This window comes from Xyrauchen texanus, chromosome 17 (genome assembly GCF_025860055.1).
Source record: "Xyrauchen texanus isolate HMW12.3.18 chromosome 17, RBS_HiC_50CHRs, whole genome shotgun sequence".
In the NCBI taxonomy this organism is placed as follows: domain Eukaryota; kingdom Metazoa; phylum Chordata; class Actinopteri; order Cypriniformes; family Catostomidae; genus Xyrauchen; species Xyrauchen texanus.
The window spans coordinates 37,808,749-37,836,018 of NC_068292.1; the positions used below are offsets into that span (position 1 = coordinate 37,808,749).

Consider the following 27,270-nt stretch of genomic DNA (forward strand, 5'->3'; position numbering starts at 1 on the left):
ATACAGATATACAATTTAATTTTATAATTAAAATAATTACAGCTGTTAAGCTAGTTTTTGGAGGTATAGCTTACATAAATATATATATATATATATATATATTTGGTATATTTATTAAAATATGTATTGTAATTTACTACAAAAATGTTAATCAAAATTAATAACCGTGATTGCAATAATCAAAGGAAACAATAGACAATTAAGATTTGTAAATATCCTGCAGCCCTACATCCAATGTCACAACTCAGTAAATTGGATGGAATCGAGAACTCCGAATTTCCCAGTGGTAAATCAAACTTCACTTTTAATAACAATATTTTAATAATCCAGATATTTCCGACTCCACTTGAAGGTCGCAAAAGCAGCTAAAACTGAAACAAACAGTCATACAAAAACAAAAACCCACTTTATTTGACAGTGTTCAGGTCTCAGTATCAATGTGCCGGGTTAAAAATGAAAAGAGAAAGCTACAAACTTCCAAGAACAGAGATAACCGAGTCTACACAATTTATTTTCTTAAAAATACATTACCATAAAATAAAAGCAATAAAAGATATATATGGGGTGGGATCCAGAGGACAGGATTTCATGCCTGTCACCTATGATATACAGCCTGAAAAGTATTGGAAGCGGAAATGTGTTACCTGTGTGTGTGTGTATATATGTGTGTAGTGTAGCAGGGTGGGTCATGTTGAAGTGAGGGCTTGGTTCACCTGAGGAGGAGGAGGACAACAGCCTCCAAACAGCAGTACTGCAGCAGTCACATGGGCACACACAAAGAGAAAGAAAGAGAGAACAGCCATAACTGGAAAAAAGAGATTGAGAGAGAGAGAGAGAGAGAGAGAGAGAGGGGAGGTAGTAAAGTGAGAGAGGTAGAGCAAAGCGGGGCAGCTATTCTGTCAGCACCTAAGGGAGGAGCACAAAAGGCGAGCTACACCTAAAATAAGCAGAGTTCCTCCATCACTTCAGTGTGATACCATATTCACCTCTGTTCTTCTCAGAGAGAACGAAAAGAGGTTTTAACCTGGTGTGTTGTTGTGTATATGTATCTGCAGATCTGCACAGTATCTGAAGCAAACATGGTTGAAGGGATATTTCACCAGAATAACATTTTCGGGTGAACTCTCTTTAATGCAAATGTGGGTACATCTCTAAAAACAGTAGTTTGGTGTGTGCTCTTTTTTTTTGGATACAGTATTTGGGGCACATATAGGATTGCAAAGCACTCAGCTATGGAGATGGCAAGGTGGCGGTCTGAGTTACACCCCTCTATCAATCTCTCATTGATCTCCATTCTAGCCAGGGGATTATGAGGTCAAAATGTGACTGACCAAGCTAAGCATCATAAAGCAAGTCTGCCAGATGCAGTAAAAACCAATGTGATGCTCATGAACACAGACTGAATACAATAGACAATTGCACCAGTGAGGTAGATTCTTAGCTAGACGAGAATGTTAATAAAGGAAGCTCAAATAAGCCACCGGGAAACCATGCTGAAATGGATACCACACCACAAACATGGAAGGCAGAGGAAAGATCTGGTTCTAGCACACCACTTTCCCAGTCTGTGGATAAGACAAGACGCTGCTGACCGGCTCATTACTACAGTGTGATTTCAAAGAGCAAATTAAACTCCAGCGAGGCATCCACTCCGTCTGGTCTCAGAGGGATAGCTTACATGGATTAGCACAATATACACATACAATTCCATCAGTCACATTACAGGGTGAGCCAGACGCCAGCAGCGGTGTCACTTCCCATACACAGAAGCCTGTTAGCAGCAGCACTCTCTTAAAAACAAACCCTAACATCTGAGAGTGCTATAACTAGCCAAGAGATATATGAATGACAGCACTCTCGATTTTGTGCCCTGAGCGCGTGAGAATGTTTCTGGGAGAGGAGGCGAGTGCTCAGCTGGGGAAAGAGGGGCTTTAGAGATGACCCACCCATCAGCAAGGCAATCAACAGCGCAGGTCTGAGAGCTAGTCAAAAGGAATCTTTTTGGAGTCAAGGAGTAAAACTTGTATCTGTGTGTGAATGTGTAAATGTTTGAAGGGACAGGGAAATATATTTTAGTTTTCAGCAGCACGAGGAAGCAGTGCAGGTGCAGGAGGTCCCACAGGGCCAGGAGGCATCCCATCAGGCTGTGTAGGTTGAGGAGGGGGAGGACCTTGGACTATAAGACAAGAAAGAAAATTAAAAAAAAAAACGCATTTCTAAAAGATAAAAGCACTAAAATATGCTATGCAGCTGAATGAAATAACGGATACAGAACATGAACAGATACTTACACATGCCGTTGGGTGGTCCAGGGTGTCGAGGTCCCATTATGGGGGGCAGACCGCCCTGTGGGGGGCCAACTGGGGGAGGTCCAGGCATAATTCGGCTTGGCATAGGCTGACCTAGAATGGTCTGGCCTGGTCCAACCATTGGTCCTGTAACAAGAAACAATAGACATTTAAACACAGTTTACCCCCAATTCTGATTACCTTAACATGTCTTAATTTACTTATATTATTCCCATGGATTTCAATGATGATTCCTATTAACACAACAGTATTTTTGCAGTTTTATACTTTTTATTTTTATTTTATTAAAATCAGCAAAAATGAAAAGGAAGTACCAAGGGAATATTGCTATGTTATATAAATACTTTGCAACTGAATATATAATTTAACTACTGAGAATTGGGAGGTAAATGTGCAAAATAATCATGAAAATACTGTTATGTCACAATGTAATAAAAAAATCCTCAAAACAGGCCTCATTTTGCAGTATATGTTTATTATAATATATAATTACTCCTTTTGATTTTGTAGTAAAATAGTACTCCATATATAGGGAGCACAATGATTTGGCCAGAAGAGCAATAAGACTGGACAACCAGGCAAAACAAAATTGCTCAGCTTTTGAGCAATCTCACAAATATATATAACCAGAACATCAGTTGAGTGCTGACCTGTCTGTGGGCCATGGTGGGGACCCATGGTGTGGTGCATTGGTGGATATCCAGGACCAGGGTGCCCTGGATGACCCGGGTGTCCAGGGTGCATGCCCGGAGGTGGGCCGTGTAGAGGAGGGGCAGGTCCGTGGTGTCCACCTGCGTTCTGCTGCGCAGCGGCTGACTGCTGCTCCATCTGCTGACGAGCCTTCATCTCAGCGTACTTCAGCTGCTCCATGTGGAATGCCTGTCGCTCTGTCAGCAGCTGCTGCCTCTGGAGCTCCAGCTAAAGAGTGGCAGAGAAAGAATGAAGACTCAAGAACCAAATGATCAACTCATCTGCATGGCACAGACCTCCAACCCTTTTTGACCAATTTCAATTACTTTTCCAGTCTTTTGTGATTTCTGGAAACCACATAAAAAACATTTGATTCAGACCGATTCACTAATAAATCATTCGGACGGATTTGTAAACAATTTTGACTGTTGGAAAGCCAGTGTTGTATGCAAATCTAAATAAAAGAGCAACATTTAGGGGCTAAAATGTTAGAGCAGACTGTTTTTCAAACTCTGGTTTTAGGATTGAAATGTCAAAACTGTTATTTGCAAAGTTATGAAATTGGATCCATTTGTTTAGGAGGTGTAGCCAGCATTCTGTATATAAACACCAGTTGCTATAGTAATGATATACAGTTCAAGTCAGAAGTTTACAAACACTTAGAATGAAGTCATTAAAAATGTTTTACCACTCCACAGATTTAATACTAGCAACACTATCTTTGTCAAGTCATTTAGGACATCTACTGTGCATGACAAGTCATTTTTCCAACAATTGTTTCTCTTTTAATTGACCATCACAATTCCAGTGGGTCTGAAGTTTACATACACCAAGTTAACTGTGCCTTTAAGCAGCTTGGAAAATTCCAGAAAATTATGTCAAGCCTTCAGACAATTAGCTTCTGATAGGAGGTGTACTGAACTGGAGGTGTACCTGAGGATGTATTTTAAGGCCTACCTTCAAACTCAGTGCCTCTTTGCTTGACATCATGGGAAAAATCAAAAGAGATCAGCAAAGACCTCAGTAAAAAAAATTATTGTGGACCTCCACAAGTCTGGTTCATCCTTGGGAGCAATTTCCAAATGCCTGAAGGTACCACGTTCATCTGTATAAACACCATAAGGACCACGCGGCCATCATACCACTCAGAAAGAATTCTGTCTAATAGAGATGAACGTAGTTTGGTGAGAAAAGTGCAAATCAATCCCAGAACAAGAGCAAAGGACCTTGTGAAGATACTGGAGGAAACGGGTTGACAAGTATCTAAACTCAGCAAAAAAAAGAAACGTCCCTTTATTAGGACACATTTAGGACATATTCTAAAGATAATTTTGTAAAAATACAAATAACTTTACAGATCTTTATTATAAAGGGTTTAAACAATGTTTTCAATGCTTGTTCAATGAACCATAAACAAATAATGAATATGCACCTGTGGAACGGTCGTTAAGACACTAACAGCTTACAGATGGTAGGCAATTAAGGTCACAGTTATAAAAACTTAGGACCTTTCTACGGACTCTGAAAAACACCAAAAGAAAGATACCCAGGGTCCCAGCTCATCTGTGTAAACATGCCTTAGGCATGCTGCATGGAGGCATGAGGACTGCAGATGTGGCCAGGGCAATAAATCGCAATGTCCGTACTGTGAGGCGCCCAAGATAGTTCTACAGGGAGACAGGAAGGACAGCTGATCATCCTCGCAGTGGCAGACCATGTGTAACAACATCTGCACAAGATTGGTACATCCGAATATCACACCTGTGGGACAGGTACAGGATGGCAACAACAATTGCCCGAGTTACACCAGGAATGCACAATCCCTCCATTAGTGCTCAGACTGTCCGCAATGGGCTGAGAGGCTGGACTGAGGGCTTGTAGGCCTGTTGTAAGGCAGGTCCTTACCAGACATCACCGGCAACATCGTCACCTACGGGCACAAACCCACATTTCACTGGACCAGACAGGACTGGCAAAAAGTGCTCTTCACTGATGAGTCGTGGTTTTGTCTCATCGGGCATGATGGTCGGACACGCGTTTATTGTCGAAGGAATGAACGTTACACTGAGGCCTGTACTCTGGATCGTTTTGGAGGCAGAGGGTCTGTCATGGTCTGGGGCGGTGTGTCACAGCTTCATTGGACTGAGTTAGTTGTCATTGCAGGCAATCTCAATGCTGTGCATTACAGTGAAGACATCCTCCTGCATTATGTGGTACCCTTCCTGCAGGCTCATCCTGACATGACCCTCCAGCATGACAATGCCACCAGCCATACTGCTTGTTCTGTGCATGATTTCCTGCAAAACAGGAATGTCAGTGTTCTGCTATGGCCAGTGAAGGGTCCGGATCTCAATTCCATTGAGAACACCTGGGACCGGTTGGATCAGAGGATGAGGGCTTGTGCCATTCCCCCAGAAATGTCCAGATACTTGCAAGTGCCTTGGTGGAATAGTGGGGTAACATCTCACAGCAAGAACTGGCAAATCTGGTGCAGTCCATGAGGAGCAGATGCACTGTAGTACTTAATGCAGCTGGTGGCCATACCAGATACTGACAGTTACTCTTTGTAACTCAGGGACACATTATTCTACTTCTGTTAGTCACATGTCTGTGAAACTTGTTCAGTTTATGTCTTAGTTGTTGAATCTTTTTATGTTCATACAAATATTTACACATGTTATGTTTGCTGAAAATAAAAGCAGTTGAAAGTGAGAGGACGTTTCTTTTTTTGCTGAGTTTATGAAGGAATATTATGTGGATATATTGAAGCAAAATCTCAAGACATCAGCCAGGAAGTTAAAGCTCGGTCGCAAATGGGTCTTCCAAATGGGCAATGACACAAAAGCACAAAAACAAATGTGGTAAAATGGCTTAGGAAAAAAGGACAAAGTCAAGGTATTGGAGTAGCCATCACAAAACCCTGACTTAATCGGATACAAAATTTGTGGTCAGAACTGAAAAAGCGTGTACGAGCAAAGAGGCCTACAAACCTGACAAAGTTACACCAGTTCTGTCTGGAGGAATGGGCCAAAATAGTAGTGAGAAGCTTGTGGAGGGCTATCCCAAAATGTTTGACCCAAGTTAAACAATTTAAAGGCAATGATACCAAATACTAACAAAGTGTAAATGCAAACTTCTGACCTACTGTGAAAAATATTATTCTGACATTTCACATTCTTAAAATATAGTAGTAATCCTAACTGACATAAGACAGGGAATGATTTCTATGATTATATGTCAGGAATTATGAAAAACTGAGCTTAAACGTAATTGGCTAAGGTGTATGTAAACTTCTGACTTCAACTGTAGATGTCAGTATGAATGCTGAGACTTCTTTCTACAACAACAGAGAGCAGCAAGCTGTCAGAGTGGGGAGGCAACTGGAAAACAGTTTTCTAGGGTGTTCGAGATTGCAAGGTGGTTGCTTACTGGCCCAATTCAAATGAGCCACTTTGAAGCCTATATTATTGTTTCAAAATGAAGTCCATTGGCTTAGCAAGCAGCAATATAATAACTGCTAATCAGTGACAATCAGCAACACGCCAAAAGCCACGCTCTAAATGCAGAATGTTTAACTGAAATCAGAGGTACATTTAGCGAATTTGTGGACACTAGGGGAAAATCAAGTGCTACTGTGCAGGAATAACGCATCCTTCATGCACTATTTACACCAGCTAAATTGGGTTACCATCTTCAGCTACATTTGCTAAAGCACATTAACTCTTTGCCCGCCAAACATGGAATTTTCCGGGTTTTATGAAAAAACGCTTCCCCGCCAAACACGGAATTTTCCGGGTATCCGTGTTTTAGGTGGTATACGGTAAGGAAGACCCGCGCGCATGTTTTGAAAGAGTACGCAACTCTTTGATCAAAGAAACAGACTGCGATCGTCTCAAACGTGAAGTGGAACACCATACTAATACTAAAGCACTTGTTTGATAAAAATGCCTTTTTCTCAGCTTTTTGTCCGAAATGTTGTTTTTGACAAAACCTACCTCTGTTCAAGTGGCAATAAAAAAAGAACAAATGAAGATAAAATAAAATAATAACAATTTTTTGCCTAAAAGCAGAGGCTCAGATCTTTATTTTGATATATAGCATCTTCATATATTCATGGAAGAAAATATTCTGCGGGCCATTAAAGTTTAGCGAAAATCGTCAAAAACCCTGGCGGTAGCTGGCAACTTTTTTTAAAAATGCTGGCGGGGAAAGAGTTAAGGAGCTCTCCGACTTTTAACCGAATCTCTTGTGGAGAGCGTATCTTGTGTGCAGATATATGACTACAGGATACAAATGAACATCAAATCTCAGTGTATAAGTGAACTGTACCAGAAATTCATTAACAATTTGTTCTGACATTTCTTGGGTAGCAATAAAGATAATTTAGTTTTAAATATGAATGCCCTTCCCCTTCACTCCATGAAACAACAAGACTATCAATGGAGATGTAAATGCACACAGCCTCAGACTAATTAGGAGCTTCAGCAGTACTGCTTAACGAGGAAAAAAAAACTGTCAACGGTTTTGGCTATATTGAGCAAAGCGGTTAAAGTGATAGTTCACCCTAACATTTTTAATTCTCTCATTTACTCACCCTAGTGATTAGTGGCCGACAGATATGTTTTTTTTTTTAATGGCCGATGCCAATATCTAGAGAGCATGGTGGTCAAAAGGCCGATACAATGCCGATATATCACACGATTTAATATAGTAAATAACAAACATAAAACTACAAAAAAATATATATATATAAACTCTTATTTAGCACTATATATACTCAATTTCACACAAAGCTACAAAAAAATATATATATATATATATATATATATATATATATATATATATATATATATATATATATATATATATATATATATATACATACATACATACATACATACATACATACATACATACACACACACACACACACACAGGTGAAACTCGAAAAATTAGAATATCGTGCAAAAGTTCATTAATTTCAGTAATTCAACTTAAAAGGTGAAACTAATATATTATATAGACACATTACAAGCAAAGTAAGATAATTCAAGCCTTTATTTGATATAATTTTGATGATTATGGCTTACAGCTTATGAAAACCCCAAATTCAGAATCTCAGAAAATTAGAATATTGTGAAAAGGTTCAGTATTGTAGGCTCAAAGTGTCACACTCTAATCAGCTAAACACCTGCAAAGGGTTCCTGAGCCTTTAAATGGTCTCTCAGTCTGGTTCAGTTGAATTCACAATCATGGGGAAGACTGCTGACCTGACAGCTGTGCAGAAAACCATCATTGACACCCTCCACAAGGAGGGAAAGCCTCAAAAGGTAATTGCAAAAGAAGTTGGATGTTCTCAAAGTGCTGTATCAAAGCACATTAATAGAAAGTTAAGTGGAAGGGAAAAGTGTGGAAGAAAAATGTGCACAAGCAGCAGGGATGACCGTAGCCTGGAGAGGATTGTCAGGAAAAGGCCATTCAAATGTGTGGGGAAGCGTCACAAGGAGTGGACTGAGGCTGGAGTTACTGCATCAAGAGCCACCACACACAGACGGGTCCTGGACATGGGCTTCAAATGTCAAACGTCTTACCTGGGCTAAAGAAAATAAGAACTGGTCTGTTGCTCAGTGGTCCAAAGTCCTCTTTTCTGATGAGAGCAAATTTTGCATCTCATTTGGAAACCAAGGTCCCAGAGTCTGGAGGAAGAATGGAGAGGCACACAATCCAAGATGCTTGAAGTCCAGTGTGAAGTTTCCACAGTCTGTGTTGGTTTGGGGAGCCATGTCATCGGCTGGTGTTGGTCCACTGTGCTTTATTAAGTCCAGAGTCAACGCAGCCATCTACTGGGACATTTTAGAGCACTTCATGCTTCCTTCAGCAGACAAGCTTTATGGAGATGCTGACTTCATTTTCCAGCAGGACTTGGCACCTGCCCACACTGCCAAAAGTACCAAAACCTGGTTCAATGACCATGGTATTACTGTGCTTGATTGGCCAGCAAACTCGCCTGACCTGAACCCCATAGAGAATCTATGGGGCATTGCTAAGAGAAAGATGAGAGACATGAGACCAAACAATGCAGAAGAGCTGAAGGCCGCTATTGAAGCATCTTGGTCTTCCATAACACCTCAGCAGTGCCACAGGCTGATAGCATCCATGCCACGCCGCATTGAGGCAGTAATTAATGCAAAAGGGGCCCAAACCAAGTACTGAGTACATATGCATGATTATACTTTTCAGAGGGCAGACATTTCTGTATTTAAAATCCTTTTTTTTTATTGATTTCATGTAATATTCTAATTTTCTGAGATTCTGAATTTGGGGTTTTCATAAGCTGTAAGCCATAATCATCAAAATTATATCAAATAAAGGCTTGAAATATCTTACTTTGCTTGTAATGAGTCTATATAATATATTAGTTTCACCTTTTAATTGAATTACTGAAATTAATGAACGACAGCTGTTTTGAATAGGGCTGGGTATAGAATTTGATACATTTTAGGCACCAACCGAATTGCCTCTAAACTATCGAGTATCAAAAAATGTCTTGTTGTTTGGTACCAAATTTCGATACCTAATGGGTTAATCTCTCGTCAATGTCAGTGACAAGCATGTAGCATGCTAGATGTGCCAAATCTAAAAGTGCCAGTGAATGGCTGTGTTTAGGCATCATGGAAAAACACTATTTTATGCCATTATGCCCAGAGACACGTGAGGTGTGTATGCGTCCCGACCCCCATAGATGTAAAAGATGTGGAAAAGAAAAAAAGTGGCTACATTCATTTTCCTCTCTTCTCATTAATGTTATAGCATCTGCCCCTGCCAACCTCAGGAGATAAGTCTTTGAGTCTGTAAAAAAAGTCAACAAACTGAAAAAATAAAACCAAGGTTTTTTCTTTTTTATTTAGGTAATGTTTGTAATCTTGTTCAAACGGATTTCAGAAAATTGGTATCGAAAAAATTATTATTTAGGAACTGGTATCAAAGTCCAAATTTCAGTATTTAATTTTTGTTAACGATACCCAGCCTTCGAAAACTCTTAAGAAAACTGGTCTCCGAACAGTTTGAAAAGCACCTTACCCACATATCCTACCCCTGTATACAGCCTCTGAAGGCAGCATTTTTCTTGTTTTGGACGCAGCTTTGAAGTTGCGCTCACACGCTCGTTAGGATCCACCACAAGCCTCAATCACCTGAGAGTTTAAATGGCCTGGATCGCCTGCTTGGATTGTCACAGGTCAGACCAGCATGATTTGTGAATGAGAGGAACTTTTGATCCTGGCTGTTAGAATAAACGCTTCAGAGGAATAGATTATAAGAGCGCTTGATGGGAAGAAAATGCTGGATTTTTGTGAGGTTCGTGAAGTATACCTGTTTAAATTAGGTATCTACATATTTGCAAACAATATATAATATCATTTTTATTGATATTTGCTTTTTATTATTTGAAAATAAAGTTAAAGGTGATGGGGAACTGCTGAGGAGAGACTGTTAGAATACATACTTCGGGAAGCTATACGAGCACTCCACATGATGCTGGATCTGCTGAAGTTGTGTGAGGTTGGGTTATTACACCTGTTTTAATGAGATATGTGCATATATGCAGAGGGTAGATGATATTTGCCTTTTTATCATTAGACAAAACAGTTTGTTACAGGGAACGGTTTAGGAGAGAGGGGGACAAATAAAACGGAGGAGCACTTTAACATTATGAGCCCAAACTCATCTGTCGTGGCTAAACGGAACATTATCTATATTTTTTCGCTTTACCGGCCTCTGCGCTATATCTGGGTCGAATGGGTTGATCACCACTCAGGATGTCCCAGGTCTGTAAGACTTACTTTCTTCACCAGAATATATTTGAAGAAAAAGTTAATTTAGTTTGGCTTAGTCGGTCCTTAAAGAGCAAGTGAATGGAGATTTCTCTTTTGAAGCTCCAAAAATCACAGACAGTCAGAATAAACGTCATCCATATGACACCAGCTGTAAAATTAATGTCTTCTAAAGAGACACGATCGATTTTGGTGCGAAAAAATAAATATTTAAGTAGTTGTTTTACTCTAAATCATGCTGCCGGTCAGCAGCGGTACGCCCATTTCGTAGTCGCATTGGCATTTGAAACTAGTGAGAACTGATGTGCCTCACTGCCGGAAGAGTATCACTGTTTACAAGTGAGGAGGAACACTGTACAGTACAATGGTGCATTTTTGTGCTTATCCAGGACGTGTGAATCTTACACTCACGTTAGATTATAGTTAAAATGTACTTAAATATTTATATTTTTCACTCCAAGAGTGATCGTATCGCTTTAGAAAACATTATTTTAACCACTGGAGTTATAACTATGTTTATGCTGACTTTGTGATTTTTGGAGCTTCTAAAAGAGAAATCTCAATTCACTTGCATTTTAAGGACCTACTGAGCCTAGATATTTTTCTTCAAATGTGTTCTGGTTTAGAAAGTCATATATACACACACACACACACACGGGATATTCTGAGGGTAAGTAAATAATGAGTTAATTTTCATTTTTGGGTGAACTATCCCTTTAATCTCAAGAAAACATTTCACATGTTACCCCAAAAATATTTTTCACAAAGAAAATATTTTTTCAGAACAATAAATTATTTTCTGAATTGTGACAATCATGACAATCAAGCAAAAATGTCCCTTAAATCTCTGTACTGTAATGCATCCAGATGCATGTATTACAGTAAAAGTACTCTGATACAATTATTTTATTTAAATCAGCATAAAGGCAGTACAATAAATACTACCATGATGCCTAAACTTTTATGGAAGAGGTGACTTGTGCATAATTGTCATGAAAATAATGTCAAAATGCAAGAAATTTTAATAGACCTAAAACATGTAGTAAAATATAGATTTCCAATTTCTTTGATTTTCGAATGAAATATGCCTCTGACATGTTCCAGACGGGCTTCGTGAGATTCCCCCTGATAATCAACAACACTCACTGCTTCCTTTTCACGGTCCATGATGGTCTCCAGCTCCTCAAAGTGTCGGAGTTTGATCTCCAGCTTCTTCATCTGTGTCTCCACCAGCAAAGCCACAAGAGACTTAATCTTCCGCTCTTCCACTGCAGCCAGGTGCTGTGTTGAAGAAAAACATAGAAAAAGAGAGCGTGTGAAATTAAGTGAACTGCCATAATGAACATTTCATTGGAAACAGCTGCATAAAGCTCAAAATGTCTGTTGGCGCCAATGGGAAGTTAAAAGATTCGCAAACAGCAAATCAAATCCCTGTCGCAGATTGAGCTGTTCCTTGATTGGACATATTACCTTTGCTTTGGTGGCAGCAGAAGCCAGAGCAGCAGCGGCAGCAGTGGCAATGTTGCCCTCGCCGATATCCAACTCCAACTTTTTTTTTCCTTCCTCCTGCTCCTCCTCTCCCTCCTTCCCTTCTTCAGTGGTCTCCATGTCCTCCTCCTTTTCTTTCTCTAAAATATGACATTTAAAAACAAACATGTTACATCTTCGCATTGCTACAGTCATTTTTGAATAGAAGACTTGGGTTTGACTTCATGTTATCAAATCTTTCGATACCACTGTTTGTGGGTGACTGTTCAACTCTATTCTAAACTTGCATGGTTTGCCAGAGCAGTGATCATATTGTAGTATCCAAGCCATAATACACACACTCAAGAAAATTACAATTAAGTAACACGCTAAAGTAACATGAACAACATGCCAAAGTTTGTTTTGTATTTGCCAACCTAATAGTGTACCAATGCAATCAAATCAATTATCTGCAACAGAAATGTAAACTGCACTTGGGTAGGGGAGGAGGCTATTGTCATACAGGAATTATTTTATGTCATGTATTGTAGTCAAAAAAAAGAAAAGCCAACATTGCCACACATTAACAGCAGGGGTGATCATAGTTCTATGGAATTATATCTACTTTTTCATCATGTTACTGCAGCAAGATCTACCATGTACAATAAAGGCTATACATTAATCACAATACCAAATTTCAGCAGTCTGTAGTAAAAATTGACGATTCTCAATACCAGCTTCAAAACCACAACAAATAATAACGCTAACTAATATGTTAATTATGGGAGAATGGTTTCAAGTTCTTAAGTAATTATTCAAGACTAGTAAACAGTCAGTAAAAAAATTACAAAAAACAGCAATTAATAGAAATAGATTTAAAAAATAATAGAAAAGAAATACAAATTAAGAAAATTAAGTGTTAAACAGCAGGATCAAGTATTCAAGTAAACATTCAGAATGAAATGCAACATAAAACTACTACTGGTCTTCACTGTATGATTATAATACAATAATACTTTTAAAGCTACTAAAGTTAGCCAGTCAAGTGCAGTAAATTGTTTCTCCTCTTCTAGTTATGGCAATCTAGATGGCAGCAGGTATATTAGCTTACATTTATACTTATAAATCTGACATTTTAATACAAATCCACTTTTTCCTCCACTGTTTACCTTCACTTTAGACATCACTCTCTGTGTTTACATGAATACCTCTCCAAGACAGGCATTTTGGTGGAATTTTGAAATCAATTTGACCGTTCAGGTGTGCATTAGCACGAGCACTTTCGGAACACACATGTTCAGTACAAACACATATACCGCCTGTGAATCAAACAGGGCACAGCTGTTACTAGATCGCAAGCGAATTATAAAATGATGTGCTCTGGATTACTTTCAACAGCAAGAATATTAACTTTCTAATCAGTGACACAGGCCTAGGCTATCACAAATATAACTGGTTATTTGTTTTGTTATTGACGTTTTAATCAGTCTGATTGTCCAGTCGGGGAAGTAAAATTCTCCTTCACTTTGCCCCTTCAAAAATCCACTTGTCCCAGACAATCGTTAATGTTGAGCCTTGGAAAGCTCTCATTCTCAGGAATGTGACTGTTTATTTTGTTGCCCTAATAGCACAATTTGAAAGATTTTCAAAAGAACCACAAAATTAAATATGATTCCTGTTAAGTCATCAAATACATACATCTATTTTATGCACGGATTATTGTTGCTATATGCCCCAAATAGCTAAAAACTTTAAATCTGCTTTTACCTTAGGCAGTAGTCTAAAAACAAAGTGCCATTGTTTACTTGTCTGTGAATTTGCTTAGCTGAATTATCCAATGTTATATTTTAGATGTCCAGAACAAAATATACCATCCAGCAAGAAAATGTGCTAAATAAGCTTCATAAAGCTATGTTTTCAACCATTGATGATGAAATGTCAAAAAGAGGGCTAGATATTCAATGAAACGATGAGGGTGGTGCATAAACTGAAAATTACACTGAATGTCTATGCACCAGCAAATCAGTGAGGGCTAAAAAAACGGTAGAGCGTCACCTACATTTCAGATCTGTATATTGTGATGGAATTTGTTTTTTTTTCTAGTACTTGCTTTCATCTAGTAGCACAAAATTAGACTTTTCAAAGTGAGATAAATTGAAGAAAACCAGGATTACAAGCTTACAAAGTTGGGACAACAAGAATAAAATTATACTGGAATTTTATTTATAATAATAATAATAAAAAAAAAGTGTGTTATAAGATTATAAACACATACAATATTATTTATGAAAAAATGTGTGCGAGAAAGGTGAGCTTTTAAATTTGAATGTGATAAGTCAGAGCTTAACGAGTTATTACTGAAATTAAACTTGTTTTACTGGAATATTAGAATACTATTACTTATCTAACACAACATGAATGGTATGGCTATACTATGTTGTACAAGCACCATGGCTCTATGTGCAGTTACCACTAGGCTATATAGTAGGTGGTTAGCCTGAATTTTGATGCCGATTTATTTTTTACATTTATTAGGTGCTATTGTGATTTTTCTGAAATACTATACAGCTAGCTTTCTAGACATGAAAAACCAAACAGCAGTCAAACCCATGAGGATCTTGTGTTGATGTGGCTGTCAACATCAGTACCTGCAGTCTTTGCGCCTCCTGACTCATTCTCTCTCTCCTCCTCCTCCTCCTCCTCCTCCTCCTCCTCCTCCTCCTCCTCCTCCTCTTGCTGTGGCTCAGACTTCTCTGTAGTCTCGTTCTTTTCTTTCTCTGCCTCTGCCGGCTTCTCAGCAGACTCACTGGGCTTTTCTGCTTCATCCTTTGACTCTGCCTGAGATGGGGAATGTTGAGAAGTATGTCAGAGCAAGAGAATATTTAAATCTAAAATCAACTGTATGTACAGGTGACTATATAAAATGTGAACTTGGAAGTGCTAGGTTTACATGAAGAGAGAGAGACTGGGGGGAAAAAAGTGATGGAAAGTGAATCACTTCTGAAAATGTTTTTAAATAACTCTCAAACTTGATGTAGACTCATCTAGCTACTAGGGGTAGAGACAAACCTGACCTTATCAGGCTGCTGAGAGTCAGAGTCTGATTCCATCTTCTCTGTCTCTGCCGGTTCTTGGAGGAGAATAAAACAAACTGATCATTGAAAACATCAAATATAAAGTTGGTAGAGTGCAACTCACAATAACACAATACAATGTACGATCCATATGAGTAAAGTGTTAAATTCCAATTTTTCTGAAAGCTGAAATTTTACACATTTTTCAGGGAAATCTTGAAGTCCTTTATTCATTCATGAGAGAAGCTCATTCACAATAGCTAGTGTTCACATGAGAACTTGAGTCCTTTTGCTACAGTGCTAACCAATGTGCGAATGCGAGACAGCGTGTACTTCCACTAACATTATACCATGTAAAATACAGAAGTTAATGGCTTAGTTTACCCAAAAATGAAAATTCTCTCATCATTTACTCACCCTTAAGCCATCCCAGATGTGTATGATTTTCTTTCATCTGCTTAACTCAAATAAATTTTAAGATTTTTACAAGAATTTCTCAGCTCTTTTGTTCCATAAAATGCAAGTGACTGGGTGCCAAAATTTTGAAGCTCCAAAAATCAATTGAGTCAGCATTAAAGTAATCCATAAGACTCCAGTGTTTAAGTCAATGTCTTCTGAAGCGATATGATAGGTGTGCGTGAGAAACAGATACATATTGAAGCTCTTTTTTTAGCATAAATTCTGCTCCTTACTCAGACAATCTCCACTATAACTTTCACATTCTTCTTGTGCTTTTGGTGATTCACATTCTTCATGCATATCGCCCCCTACAGGGCAGGGAGAAAAATTCTAGCAAAAAAAAAAAAAAAAAGACTTGAATATTATCTGTTATTAATTCTCTGTTTCTCACCCACACCTATCATATTGCTTCTGAAGATATGGATTAAAACATGAGTCCTTTGTGCTTTTTGGAGCATCAAAATTTTGATCACCATTCACCTTATGGACCTACAGAGCTATTATATTCTTCAAAAATCATAATTTGTGTTCTGTAGCAGAAAGTCATACACATCTAGGATGGCATGAGGGTGAGTACATTATGAGATAACTTTCATTTTTGGGTGAACTATCCCTTTAATAACATTACATTTGTAGATGTCAATTATAAACATACCAGGGTAGGGTGTTTTAAACATGCTGGGCAGTTTAAGAGGATCACCCATTTAAACAGTCATATAAACAACTTAGGGGTTTGTAGGGACACTAGTTTGAGCAGAAACAGAATTGGGCACTTTTGCCAAGAAAGTATTCCTAAAAGTCTAAAAATTGCTTTGCCATATGCAGTAGTACAATGACATGACCAGTGTTGTGTGTGTGAGCCTTTAGTAACAAGGCGTGTATGTGGCAAAGCTTACACTGGCACACTATGCCACACTCAACTGACCCAGTTTCAACCCCTCCCACATCGGTGTCCCATCTGCCAGGGCTGCATAAAGCCATTAGCTACCATTGTGTCCAGACACACAATGATGCTAGTGCTGTAGTGCCTCACACGGTCTTGCTCAGATAGGTGTGAAGGTGGGAAACTTAAAGGAATAGTTTAACAAAAATTTGAATTTTGTTCTCACTTTGACCCCTCCTGTTGTTGTGAGCCCATATGACTGATTTAATTACATGCAACACAAAAGATGATGCTAGGCAGAATGACAGGCTCTATCAGCATTCATTATCATTCTATGGAAAAAAAAGATGCAATTAAAGTGAATGCTGACTGAGACTGCCTAATATCTCCTTTTGTATTCTAAGAAAAAAAATGTATCTGGATTTGGAACAACATGGGAGTGAGTTAATATCGGTTTTCATTTTTGGGTGAACAATCCCTTTAAAAGGTTATTTTTAGCCAATCGTGGTCTTTCTATTGCCTTAGACAATTTCTATATCATGAAAAACCCATCCACAGCTGGTTTGTTTCTGAAGACGGTCCATGAACGTATTGATTTTATGCCACCTGGTGGCAGCAGTTAGAATGACACACCTATGCGGTCCCTGTGATTCACGCACTAGTCTCTCACATCTGGATCTTTTCAGAAGTCATTGATTAAACTACTGTTTTATGGATTACCTTTATGCTGACTATCTCCTTTTTGGAGTTTTGAAAGGACTGATCACCATTCACTTGTATCGTGAGGACCTACAAAGCTGATATATTCTTCTAAAAATCTTTGTGTTCTGCAGAAGAAATAAAGAAAAGTCATACCCATTTGGGATGGTGAACTATTAATTTAACAGATTTAAAACCAAGTTTCTCTCAGATAATGCGGCTTAATATGCCAAGTAAATGCATAAGCACTGTTCTGATGGGTGTTTGAAAAGTGCGCATGTGTGGTACTAAACAGGATAACAAACGTCATATAAATGGAGCCCAACAAGTCAACACAGTGGAAAAAAATAAAAATAAAAAAAAATCTACATTTCTGGGAGTCCAGTGGGAAACACATACACTATAAACTACACCCATTTATCCACACCAATTTAAAATATCCCATAGACTTCCATAAGAGGGAAACTCCAATATTGCAGTGCAATTCCGTTGAATGTTACTGGAAATAAAGCGAGCAACGGAGAATATAAAAGCAAAGTCTTCCAAGTATCCTATGGTTGTTATTTACACAAGCATCGCAGGAAAATTGCATTGCTGTGGAGAAAGCCGGTTAATGACTGAGCCGCATATATATATATATATATATATAGTAACTCCAACATGATTCAAATAACATGTTCCTTGTTAGAATGGCAAACTGGTTAGAAAAATCTTTTCTTTTTTTTTTTTTTCATTTTAGAAAAAAGGTTTGTAACAGAAATGTACAAAAATAAAAAGTGCATCACTAAGTTGTCAACAGCATAAAAGTAAAATAAATTAAAATCTAATTTATTTAAAATAACACTGATATTCAGAAATGATAGTATAAGAGAACTACAAAATACCTTAAAGCCAATTTAAATCAAACCGATCTAAATCAACCCCATCTAGAAAGTTGTCAAGAAATAGTCATGTTTATCTAGAAAGCATTTTTACTATATCATTTACCATTTATAGCCTATCCATTATATGATTTGATATGAAGCGCCCATAACGGTCACGTATGTTCTAACACTTTATTATAAACCTACATTTCTGTTGAAATCTCAGAAAATGTAACTTAGTGATACATGGCTTACACAGAACACGGTTATAGTTTGATTATGCTGGTGTAAACATGCATGATGGATGAAGTCTACCTGCAATTACACTACAACCGTACTGGAAATATTACCGGCTTTTATATCAGTCTCAGTGTTGTTAACCTTTGTTACACTAGAGTGGGCAGCCGTGCATATTTCCACACATTCTGCATATCTGATTGAGGATGGCATCAAGCAAAGTGCGGTGAACATTTGTTTTTCTCTTTTATATTCAGCCATTGGTGGATTGACAGTGTATCTAACTACAGCGTATGCTAATATTTTATGCAAAATTCAATTCTACGATTAAAAAAAAAAATAATAATTTATCTAAAAAATAATAAATAAATAAATTTAAAAAATAAATCGAATAAATTCACCCAGCTCTAGATATGGGAGTAAAGTGTAAGCTGCTTATACAGTGTGCTAAACAGGAATGCTTTCTCGCAATAAACAGAAATAGCCCGCTTTCTCGCAATAATTGCTTTGTGGTGTCCATGTAAACGTAGTCAATGTCAGACTTTTGACTAGTTTAGTCCAATCCATATTGCAGCTTGTTGTGACCAAGAGCCAACCACTTAGACAATCTGAGCTGCAACCACAGTTTGCTTTTTTTATTTGTCCAGCAATGCACATGTACCAGAATAAAATATTCATTTAAATTTAGTTTTTCTTAGAAACATTTTAATGAAATTAATCTTGCAAACTAACTGAAATATATATGTATACAAAAATGTAATGCTGGAAAGCATTGAAGGAAGGTTTCAGCCCACAAAATCTCTCATAATTTACTCACGCTCAGGCCATTCCAGATGTCTATGACTCTCTTCAGCAGAACACAAATCAAGATTTTTAGATATAAAAAGATAAAATGCAAGTTAAGAGTCCAAAACTTAAGCTAAACACACACACACACACACACACGTGCAGCATCAAAGTAATCCATATGACTCCAGTGGTTAAATCCATGTCTTCTGATGTAACATTATAGGTGTGTGTGAGAAAAAGATCAACATTATGTCCCATTTTCCTATAAATTCTCCTCCCTGCCAAGTAGGGGGTGATATGCACGAAGAATACAAATGGCCAAAAGCAAACGATGATTATCTATTAGGAGGGCTGTTTGAAAATGATTTATGGTTAAAAAAAAATTTTAAAAAAAGAGAAAAAATAAGGACTTCAATATTGATCTGTTTCTCAACCACACTTATATCGCTTCTGAAGATATGGATTTAATCACTGAAGTTTTATGGATTACTTTTATGGTGCCTTTGTGCTTCAAAGTTTTTGACCCTGCTGATTTGCATCTTAAGGACCTTCAGAGCAGAGATATTCTTCTAAAAATCTTTGTTTGTGTTCAGCAGAAGAAAGTCATACACATTTGAGATAGCATGAGTAAACGATAGAATTTTCATTTTTGGGTGAACTACTCATTATTAAAAAAGAAAAAAAAAAAAAAAAAAAAAACACTACAAGACCAATGAATGTAAGATTTAATGCCAAAACTGACCTGACAAGGCAAGTGACAGTTCTGTCAACAGGTTGAAAACACTCTCACACTAGACCCAGTCCAGCAGGCCATGCTTATTGTTAAGCCCTGCCACACAGTCTGTGAATGGTCTTTGGACTCAGAATTTCATTAACAAGATTCCAGACTTCACTGTATGCAAGTTGTTACCTGTCTTCTCTGGCTCCTCAGGTGCGGTGCCAGCAATGCCACTGCTCTCAAGGCCAAATGCAGGGTCCACTTTTCCTGTGTCGCGTGCCGCCTCCTGCACCTTCTTTACATGCGCCTCCACCAGCTCCATTGGCACCTCCTCACGCACACGGGAGAACTCCTCTACAAGTGCAAAATGACACAAATCGCTATCAAAATACAGGCATCTACGTACATAACCGATAATTCTGAATATACTCCTATAAAAGCAACATAAGTGGCAGAAAATACTGTAAAAACATACCCAAAGCTGCCTTTGCAGCAGCAGCTGCCACACGTGGGTCGACAACCGAAGCGAGGAATGCAACAGTGCTCATGACGGGATTTCCTGATTGGCTGAAAGGGATCGGCTGGTAAGCTAGAGGACCTAGCGAGGCTTCAGAGCTCTCCAGGTATGGATCCTCTATGGGCAGCCGCAGGAAATGCAAGATGCACTCATCCTGAGTACGGCTGCCCACGTGCTCTGAAACCTTGTTCCAGTCATCCTTGTACATCTCCAGAGCCTGGAAATATCACAAATTAAATATAAGACTAGACAGAAGGTAAAAAGGTAAAAAAAAAAAAAAAGGATGTGCAAAACCATAAATTTTCAATTTCGATGCCTGAATGACTAGTCAAATAATCTGCCTAAAGGAAAGCCTGTGTAATTAGGCAGGTTTCTTCATAAATGTTTCCATTTACAAAATGCTATATTAAAAACTAGATGGCATGCAACAGAACAAAATGCAGGGTTCTAAAAACATTGTTTTCCAAAAGTAAATATTTTAACTCAAAAAGCTCATTGTGGACACTCAAACATCAAATGATGTAATGGCCTCAGTCTGAAAATGTATGGCTAAAGAGGAAGAATTTAAAGTTGCAATTTTTCAAAGACGGGTTTTATCATGCAAACTGGCAAGCTGTCAGCATGCCAATTGAACAAATGATCAAAATGACAAAAATCTAGTTACCCATCCCTATTTGATATAAAGGAGTCTGATCTCACCTCCAACAGAAGCAAAGTTTCTTGTTCAGTCCACTCTCTGCCACCAGCGGCTCCTTTAACCTGTAAAGAAAAATAGCGTAAATGATCACATCTTGAACTATGATAGATAATAAAGTAATGATTACTTCTGTAAGTTAGGCTTGACAGCAGGCAAGAGGATCATCACCACTTACCTTGGGATTCTTCTTTGTGTATACATCTGAACGGAGGCCAAAGTTCTGCAGGTCAGTTGGCTTGTCTTTGTCCTTTTCTGGGAAGTTCAGCATCTGTGGTGCAGAGGGAACCTGGAGAGAGCAGCTGAGACTTTATTGCACTGCAATCATTTCACTAAAAAACTTATTAAAATGATGTGCTTCTGGGAACCAAAATGAAAGTTGTCCCAGTCTCACCTGAGGAGGGCGGTGGTGCAGCGGCACCAAGCCGGAGGGAGTATCAGCTAATACGTTAAAGTGTGGGGTTGGTGGAGGGCCCATAGGGAGGGGTCTGCTATCTGCATCAACCTGGTAGTTTACCAGTCCCCACTGCTCCAAGAAAGCATGCACCCTGGGAGAAACGGACAATATGCAAGATAAATATACTTGCATGTACATAAGGAAAAATATTCTATAGAACTAAAAGCTAAACATTGCAAAAAAATAATCCTGGTTTGCTTAGTTATGCAAGTCTCTCATTTTAATATTATAACAACTAATCACATGGCAGACTAAATAAGAACTCACCTCATGACAGCACACACATCTCCAGTGAGGTTCCTCCTGCAGGAGGTGGAGGTCAAGTACTCTTGAGGATTCAGCCGGTACGTGTCAATCATGAAGTTCCGATAAGCCAGATATCTGATCAAGAGTTAAACAGAATGACATTGAAGTTGAAGTTGTAAATGTATAGAAGACTTGCAAAAAAGCAATAAAGGGATCATTAGAACATAATCACTTGAAAATGCGATTCATGTCTTGAAGAGAATTAAAGGTTTATGCACAGCGAAACTAAAAACTTACATCTCTGGAGACTTAGATTTGTTTTTGCCATTGAAGAACTCCGGCAGGGCACGCCTCTCAATTTCATGTATACTGGAAGAACAATGATGCAAAGTTATGGGACATAACACAAGAGATATAAAGCAGCCAGCAAAGGATTACGAAATGCCTGCACAAGGTAAGATGAACAATGTGGAAAAATCATGTTGGCCTTTAAAATTACCAGCTCACATGAAAGCAGTAAAACAGTCACACGGCCAGAGGGATTTAATACCTGTTGTAGTCGAACCATGCGGCATAGCTGGGGATAATAATGTGATGGGTTTGCTCAGTCACATTGTCCTCGGAGTCGATCAGACGATTGACCTCTATTTTGCCCTGTTCTTCATCATCCTGTCAATTTTAAGTTGTACAGTCTTTCAGAACCAGTCAAATTACAACAAACAGAGACAGAAACTATTTCAGAAAGAATTATTGGTAAAAGGTCTGGGCTGTTACAATACGGCCATACATATTTTATAATAAAGGAGAGAAATTGTTTAAAAACAATTATTGGATTAAAGTTCAAGGACAGACTACCTTGCCACCAGATGCTACAGAATCATATTCCTGGTCATCTAAGACAGAAAACAAATACATTTATTCATTGACAACATCTTTAACGTGTATTTCTGGCCATCATAAATAAGAGGAAAAATACTTACCCAAATCAGCAACTGTTCCGCCCTTCACTGGTGTGTTCTCATTGTCCTTTTTTTGATTGACTGCAGAAAGAAAGGAAGAGAACATCAAGCAGAGCAGTGGAGGGAGGGCAACAGACAGACCATTCCAATGTAATAACATCTAAAAGCTTTCAGTGTTAAGTAGGACAATGAAATTAGGGCTGCTGCCAGTAAGACCCATAGTGTCCATTTAAGCCATACGCTGAATTTAGTGTACCTAGATTCAAAATGTTTTGGTAGTCATTAACCAGGCACTTTTATCAAAAGTGACTTTAAGTATGTTTAAGGCCCCTGCATACTTTCTACGATATCGAAGAAGAAACATGTGACATCATTTAGAACAAAATCTGGCCAAACATTTACGGTAAATGAATGGTACGTAACCGCTCGCCAGGGCGAACACTTAGGAAAACTTCTTACTGGCTGCTAAACACTTTCTTACTGCCATTGGTCCACTTCATGGGTTGGTGTGACCTGGAACTCCACCAACTTTGAGGCCAACAGCTAATTCCCTTTCAGTTAGTTAAGATAGGCAAGCATGAACACAACGGCTGGTGCAAATGTACCTACATCTGTATGATCATTCACATAGACATTTTTTGTTTAATTGGTATACAAAAGGAATAACATTTCTAAAATACTCTGATGTGCCCATTCACTCTGTTTGATATACTACTTCATACGTGTGCCATCTGCAGCTACAAGCAATTTACAAATCTGCCAATAGTAAGAAATCATAACTCTTTTATCTGTATTCTGCCCATTAACACTTTTATATGCCAACCTTTGCAGTACTATCAATGTCTTCATAAATTATAATAACAGTGTGATTTCAGCACACATTATGGCTGCTTACTGTTAGCACATTAGCGCCATGAATTCAGAATGTATGCAAGACAAATTACACATTTTCTACTGCATATATATTACTTATATCATAGTCAAGTTTTTGTTTTTTAAAGCATCTTTTACTGATCTCATGTGAAATCTATACATGTGGTCATTGAGAACACATTATAATGTCATATTGGTGGGGGGTAACAATCCATCGATCAAATCACCAACGAGAAGACGTCATCAATTCAATTCGTAAACATCGCCGTTTTTGTTTTTTTTAGGAAAATGGCATCTGCCACACAGCACAGCTATTTGAAACCCAATTGTCTGGTGGAACCACAGAAATATACGACAAACTAACCAATAGATGCCGCTGCAGTGGCATGGGGTGTAAAGACGGTGTGTGAATGTGTGCAGCAACCGCAGTTCTGATTTCCTGTTTCCACTCTTAATATTTCCTTAAATACTAAAAATAATAGACAAATGTATATAAATGTTGATTGCATCACAGTGATTTGGTCAAGTTGAATGTAGAGGATTGCAGAAACAGGTTTGATCTGGAAGCGGGGTCTGTCGATCGCACTCGTTCCCGCGTGAAACCAAAGTTACTGTAGTTAAACCAAGGTTATTTTTTCAAAGGGAACTATATCAATTAACACACTGCAGTGATGCCCATACTGCATGCTAGTATATAAATATGGGTGCAAATAGTATGACACAATTTACAAAAGGGTGTAAATAGCATGTACCATTATTTGTTTAGTTTAGCACAAGCCTCTGTAGACGGTGCTCACATCAGAGCGTTTGAGAAGCGGTTCATCTTCATGCACTCTCAAGAGAGCTGCTCCAGTGACACTTGTGGTGCAGATCAATTAGATGCTCAGATTTCAACTGAATAAGACACAAATGCATTTTCCTGCACGCTCATGAGACAGCATGCAGGAAAAGACAAGGCTGAATCCATCTTCTTAATCACATGTTTTTTTATTCAGTTAAAGGATCTCTCTACTTTGACACTACACAGCTCAATCACTGGCAAGTGAAATGTTAATATTTACTCACAGTGGCTAATAACAGACATATTTTTGTTGAATATCCTGAAATTAACTTGCATATGTGAGTGATTTACTCACAATGTAGAGGGCTGTGAGTGGTGACTTAGGCTGTCACACCCAACATTCTAGCTAACATCACTTTTTCTGTTCCAGGAAAGCAATCAGAGTTTGGAACATGAAGAAGAGGAAATTACAGAAATTACCTTTTTGGGTTAATTGACCCTTTCAGTAGCTTGCTCATTCGCACAATGATGATGGCTCATGGATGATTTTTTTGTTGGGTTCAAACATTCAACATTTCGGTTACCAGCACCGAACTTATCAGCTAAATTTGAGGGACTTGTGAAGAGCCACAATTAATCAAAGACACTGACCACTTTTTGACAGTGTAACCTCTTCCATTCCTGGCACAGGGGAGGGATCTTCCAGGTCCTTCGTGAGGTCTTCATCTTGCTCATCATCATTTTGATGTCCACGGCGCCTCCACTGTGATCCAGGATTCCTGTTTGATGAAAAGTGGTAAGCCTCTAAACATAACTATTCCTTATAATATAAGAGACAAGGACTAACTTTGAAAAGTTTGACAATTTCAAACTTCTTATACCAGACTTCAAACAACTAATAATTTACAATTTTACACAAAGAGTTAAGCCCAAATTCTATACGTCAACCAAGGTCAGAAATTGACTTTTTTTTTTTTAAATAAGGGGCCATTTTTGCCCTCTGGATTTGATATTTAGGAGCATTTTGTACCTTTATGAGGGCATAAAAAAATAAAAAAAAAAGTGTTGCCCTTTAAGTAAATTAAGTAACACAATTGAAAAAATACTAAATTAAATTAGTATCAAGTCATAATTTTGTGATAATATGTAGGCTATTAGGCTTTAACTAAAATAGAAAAATATCAGATTTTTAAAGGGTATTCATAACCAAGTATTTTAACTATATAATATGCTCTAAAATTTTCCAGCAATTTGTTGTCACACTATCAGGAGAGACAGTTACCCTTTCTTGCCCTTTTTGCGAGACTCCGCAGGGGTGCTGGGTGGGGAGGGAGAGCGTCTCCTCTTCTTGCCAGAAACCAGGGACTTGCGTTCCTTGCGATCGGGTGTACGGGAAGACTGATCAGAACCATGGAGGGTGAAGGATGAGAGAAAGAGCGAGAGAATGAGAGAATGGAACGGTCTTACACACACAAGGGGGAGGGAGGTGCTGAGGGGATTTCTGGGTGGGTAAGGCAGTGAGGGTAAGGGTACATGAGGATGAAGCAGCTAGGAAAAGGTTGAAAGGATGACTGACAGAACAGACAATGACAGAACAAATGCTGCCAAAAAGACCCTTAGATATCTGGCTATAAACGGACATCTGGATGAGTACCATATCTACTTAAAAAGTGGGCTGCACATTTCTTACCACTTCTTCCCCTGGGAAGATCCGCTGGCGAAAACTAACAGGCTTTTTGTTTTCGTCCACCTCATAATCTTCCTCATTCATCCACTCGTTGAAAGCATCGGTGTCGACGACCCATTTAGCATGCACCTGAGGGCATCACAGAGCGTAGTGAGCGAAAATCTGGAAAATTTAATCCTGATGATGGGCTGCATCACTTCACATTGTAAGGTTTTCGATGAATGAAAAAGGACGTAATTTAGGAACTTCTCAAGCGGTCACTGAGCTTGACGATGCAAATTGTTTATTGAAACACCCTCTCACCCTCCATGGTTTCTCAGAGTTTGGTGGATCCTCAACATCTCCATCAATGTCACTTGTTGATACCCACGTGTCATAACTGTAAAAAACAATGTACAAACATTCTTGATCAACCATAGAAAGGAACCATTCGGTATAATAACTTTTCTGCTCATAAAAGGAATAGTTCACTCAAAAAAATATTCAGTGAGTTTTGCACACAAATTTATTGTGGGATATAGTCTCATATGAACAACTTTTATTTGTATGATTTTTAGTCCCTTTTTGCTCACCTTAGCATCCACTTTTGCTTTATAGAAAACAGCAGCTTGGACATTCTACTAAATAGGTTTTTCAAGGCATAGAAGGCAAAATAATACAATAAAAAGTGTTTTATGAAATTCAAGCAATGAAAGTGAGTTGATGACAGGTTGTTTTTATTTGTGTTTGGATAAACTATACCTTGTGACACATTAATATTATTGCAGATAAATTATTTTTGGGGGGTTTTTTTTACTTCGTGAAACTTCACAATTTTTTTTCCTCACTTCCTGTGGTTAACATTGGCATATATATACATATCCAAGATGTGCAAGCTTGACTCACTGCACATTCTAGCACATAAACTGATTGTATGGAGCAGTTCATACTTAAACATAGGAGCAGATTTACTGTGTGGAGAATGGAGACTTCACCCACAAGTGGTGAGCCAGGTTTGGGAGAGATATACATACAGGCAAGCTGCCTTATCTTTTCA

At 38.4% G+C, this 27,270-nt stretch overlaps 1 protein-coding gene across 2 annotated transcripts in view; it reads right to left on the reverse strand.

The window, feature by feature from the left end:
- Window positions 1–212: 212 nt before the first annotated feature.
- Window positions 213–27,270, reverse strand: part of LOC127657929 (SWI/SNF complex subunit SMARCC1-like) — a 33,024-nt gene continuing 5,966 nt past the window's right edge. The window contains exons 8-28 of one of the 2 annotated variants that reach the window (XM_052146929.1): window positions 26,538–26,613; window positions 26,238–26,363; window positions 25,830–25,921; window positions 25,199–25,326; window positions 22,915–22,974; window positions 22,790–22,827; window positions 22,485–22,603; window positions 22,232–22,303; window positions 21,956–22,069; window positions 21,626–21,779; window positions 21,410–21,520; window positions 21,237–21,296; window positions 20,496–20,754; window positions 20,213–20,374; window positions 15,373–15,428; window positions 14,947–15,136; window positions 12,302–12,459; window positions 11,978–12,112; window positions 2,960–3,227; window positions 2,292–2,435; window positions 213–2,176 (exon numbers count right to left, since the gene is read on the reverse strand). In XM_052146929.1, the coding sequence (XP_052002889.1) occupies window positions 2,073–2,176; window positions 2,292–2,435; window positions 2,960–3,227; window positions 11,978–12,112; window positions 12,302–12,459; window positions 14,947–15,136; window positions 15,373–15,428; window positions 20,213–20,374; window positions 20,496–20,754; window positions 21,237–21,296; window positions 21,410–21,520; window positions 21,626–21,779; window positions 21,956–22,069; window positions 22,232–22,303; window positions 22,485–22,603; window positions 22,790–22,827; window positions 22,915–22,974; window positions 25,199–25,326; window positions 25,830–25,921; window positions 26,238–26,363; window positions 26,538–26,613 (2,626 nt within the window). In that variant the 3' untranslated portion in view covers window positions 213–2,072. Of the gene's footprint in view, window positions 2,177–2,291; window positions 2,436–2,959; window positions 3,228–11,977; window positions 12,113–12,301; window positions 12,460–14,946; window positions 15,137–15,372; window positions 15,429–20,212; window positions 20,375–20,495; window positions 20,755–21,236; window positions 21,297–21,409; window positions 21,521–21,625; window positions 21,780–21,955; window positions 22,070–22,231; window positions 22,304–22,484; window positions 22,604–22,789; window positions 22,828–22,914; window positions 22,975–25,198; window positions 25,327–25,829; window positions 25,946–26,237; window positions 26,364–26,537; window positions 26,614–27,270 lie in introns of both variants that reach the window. The other variant, XM_052146928.1, reaches the window with a different exon arrangement.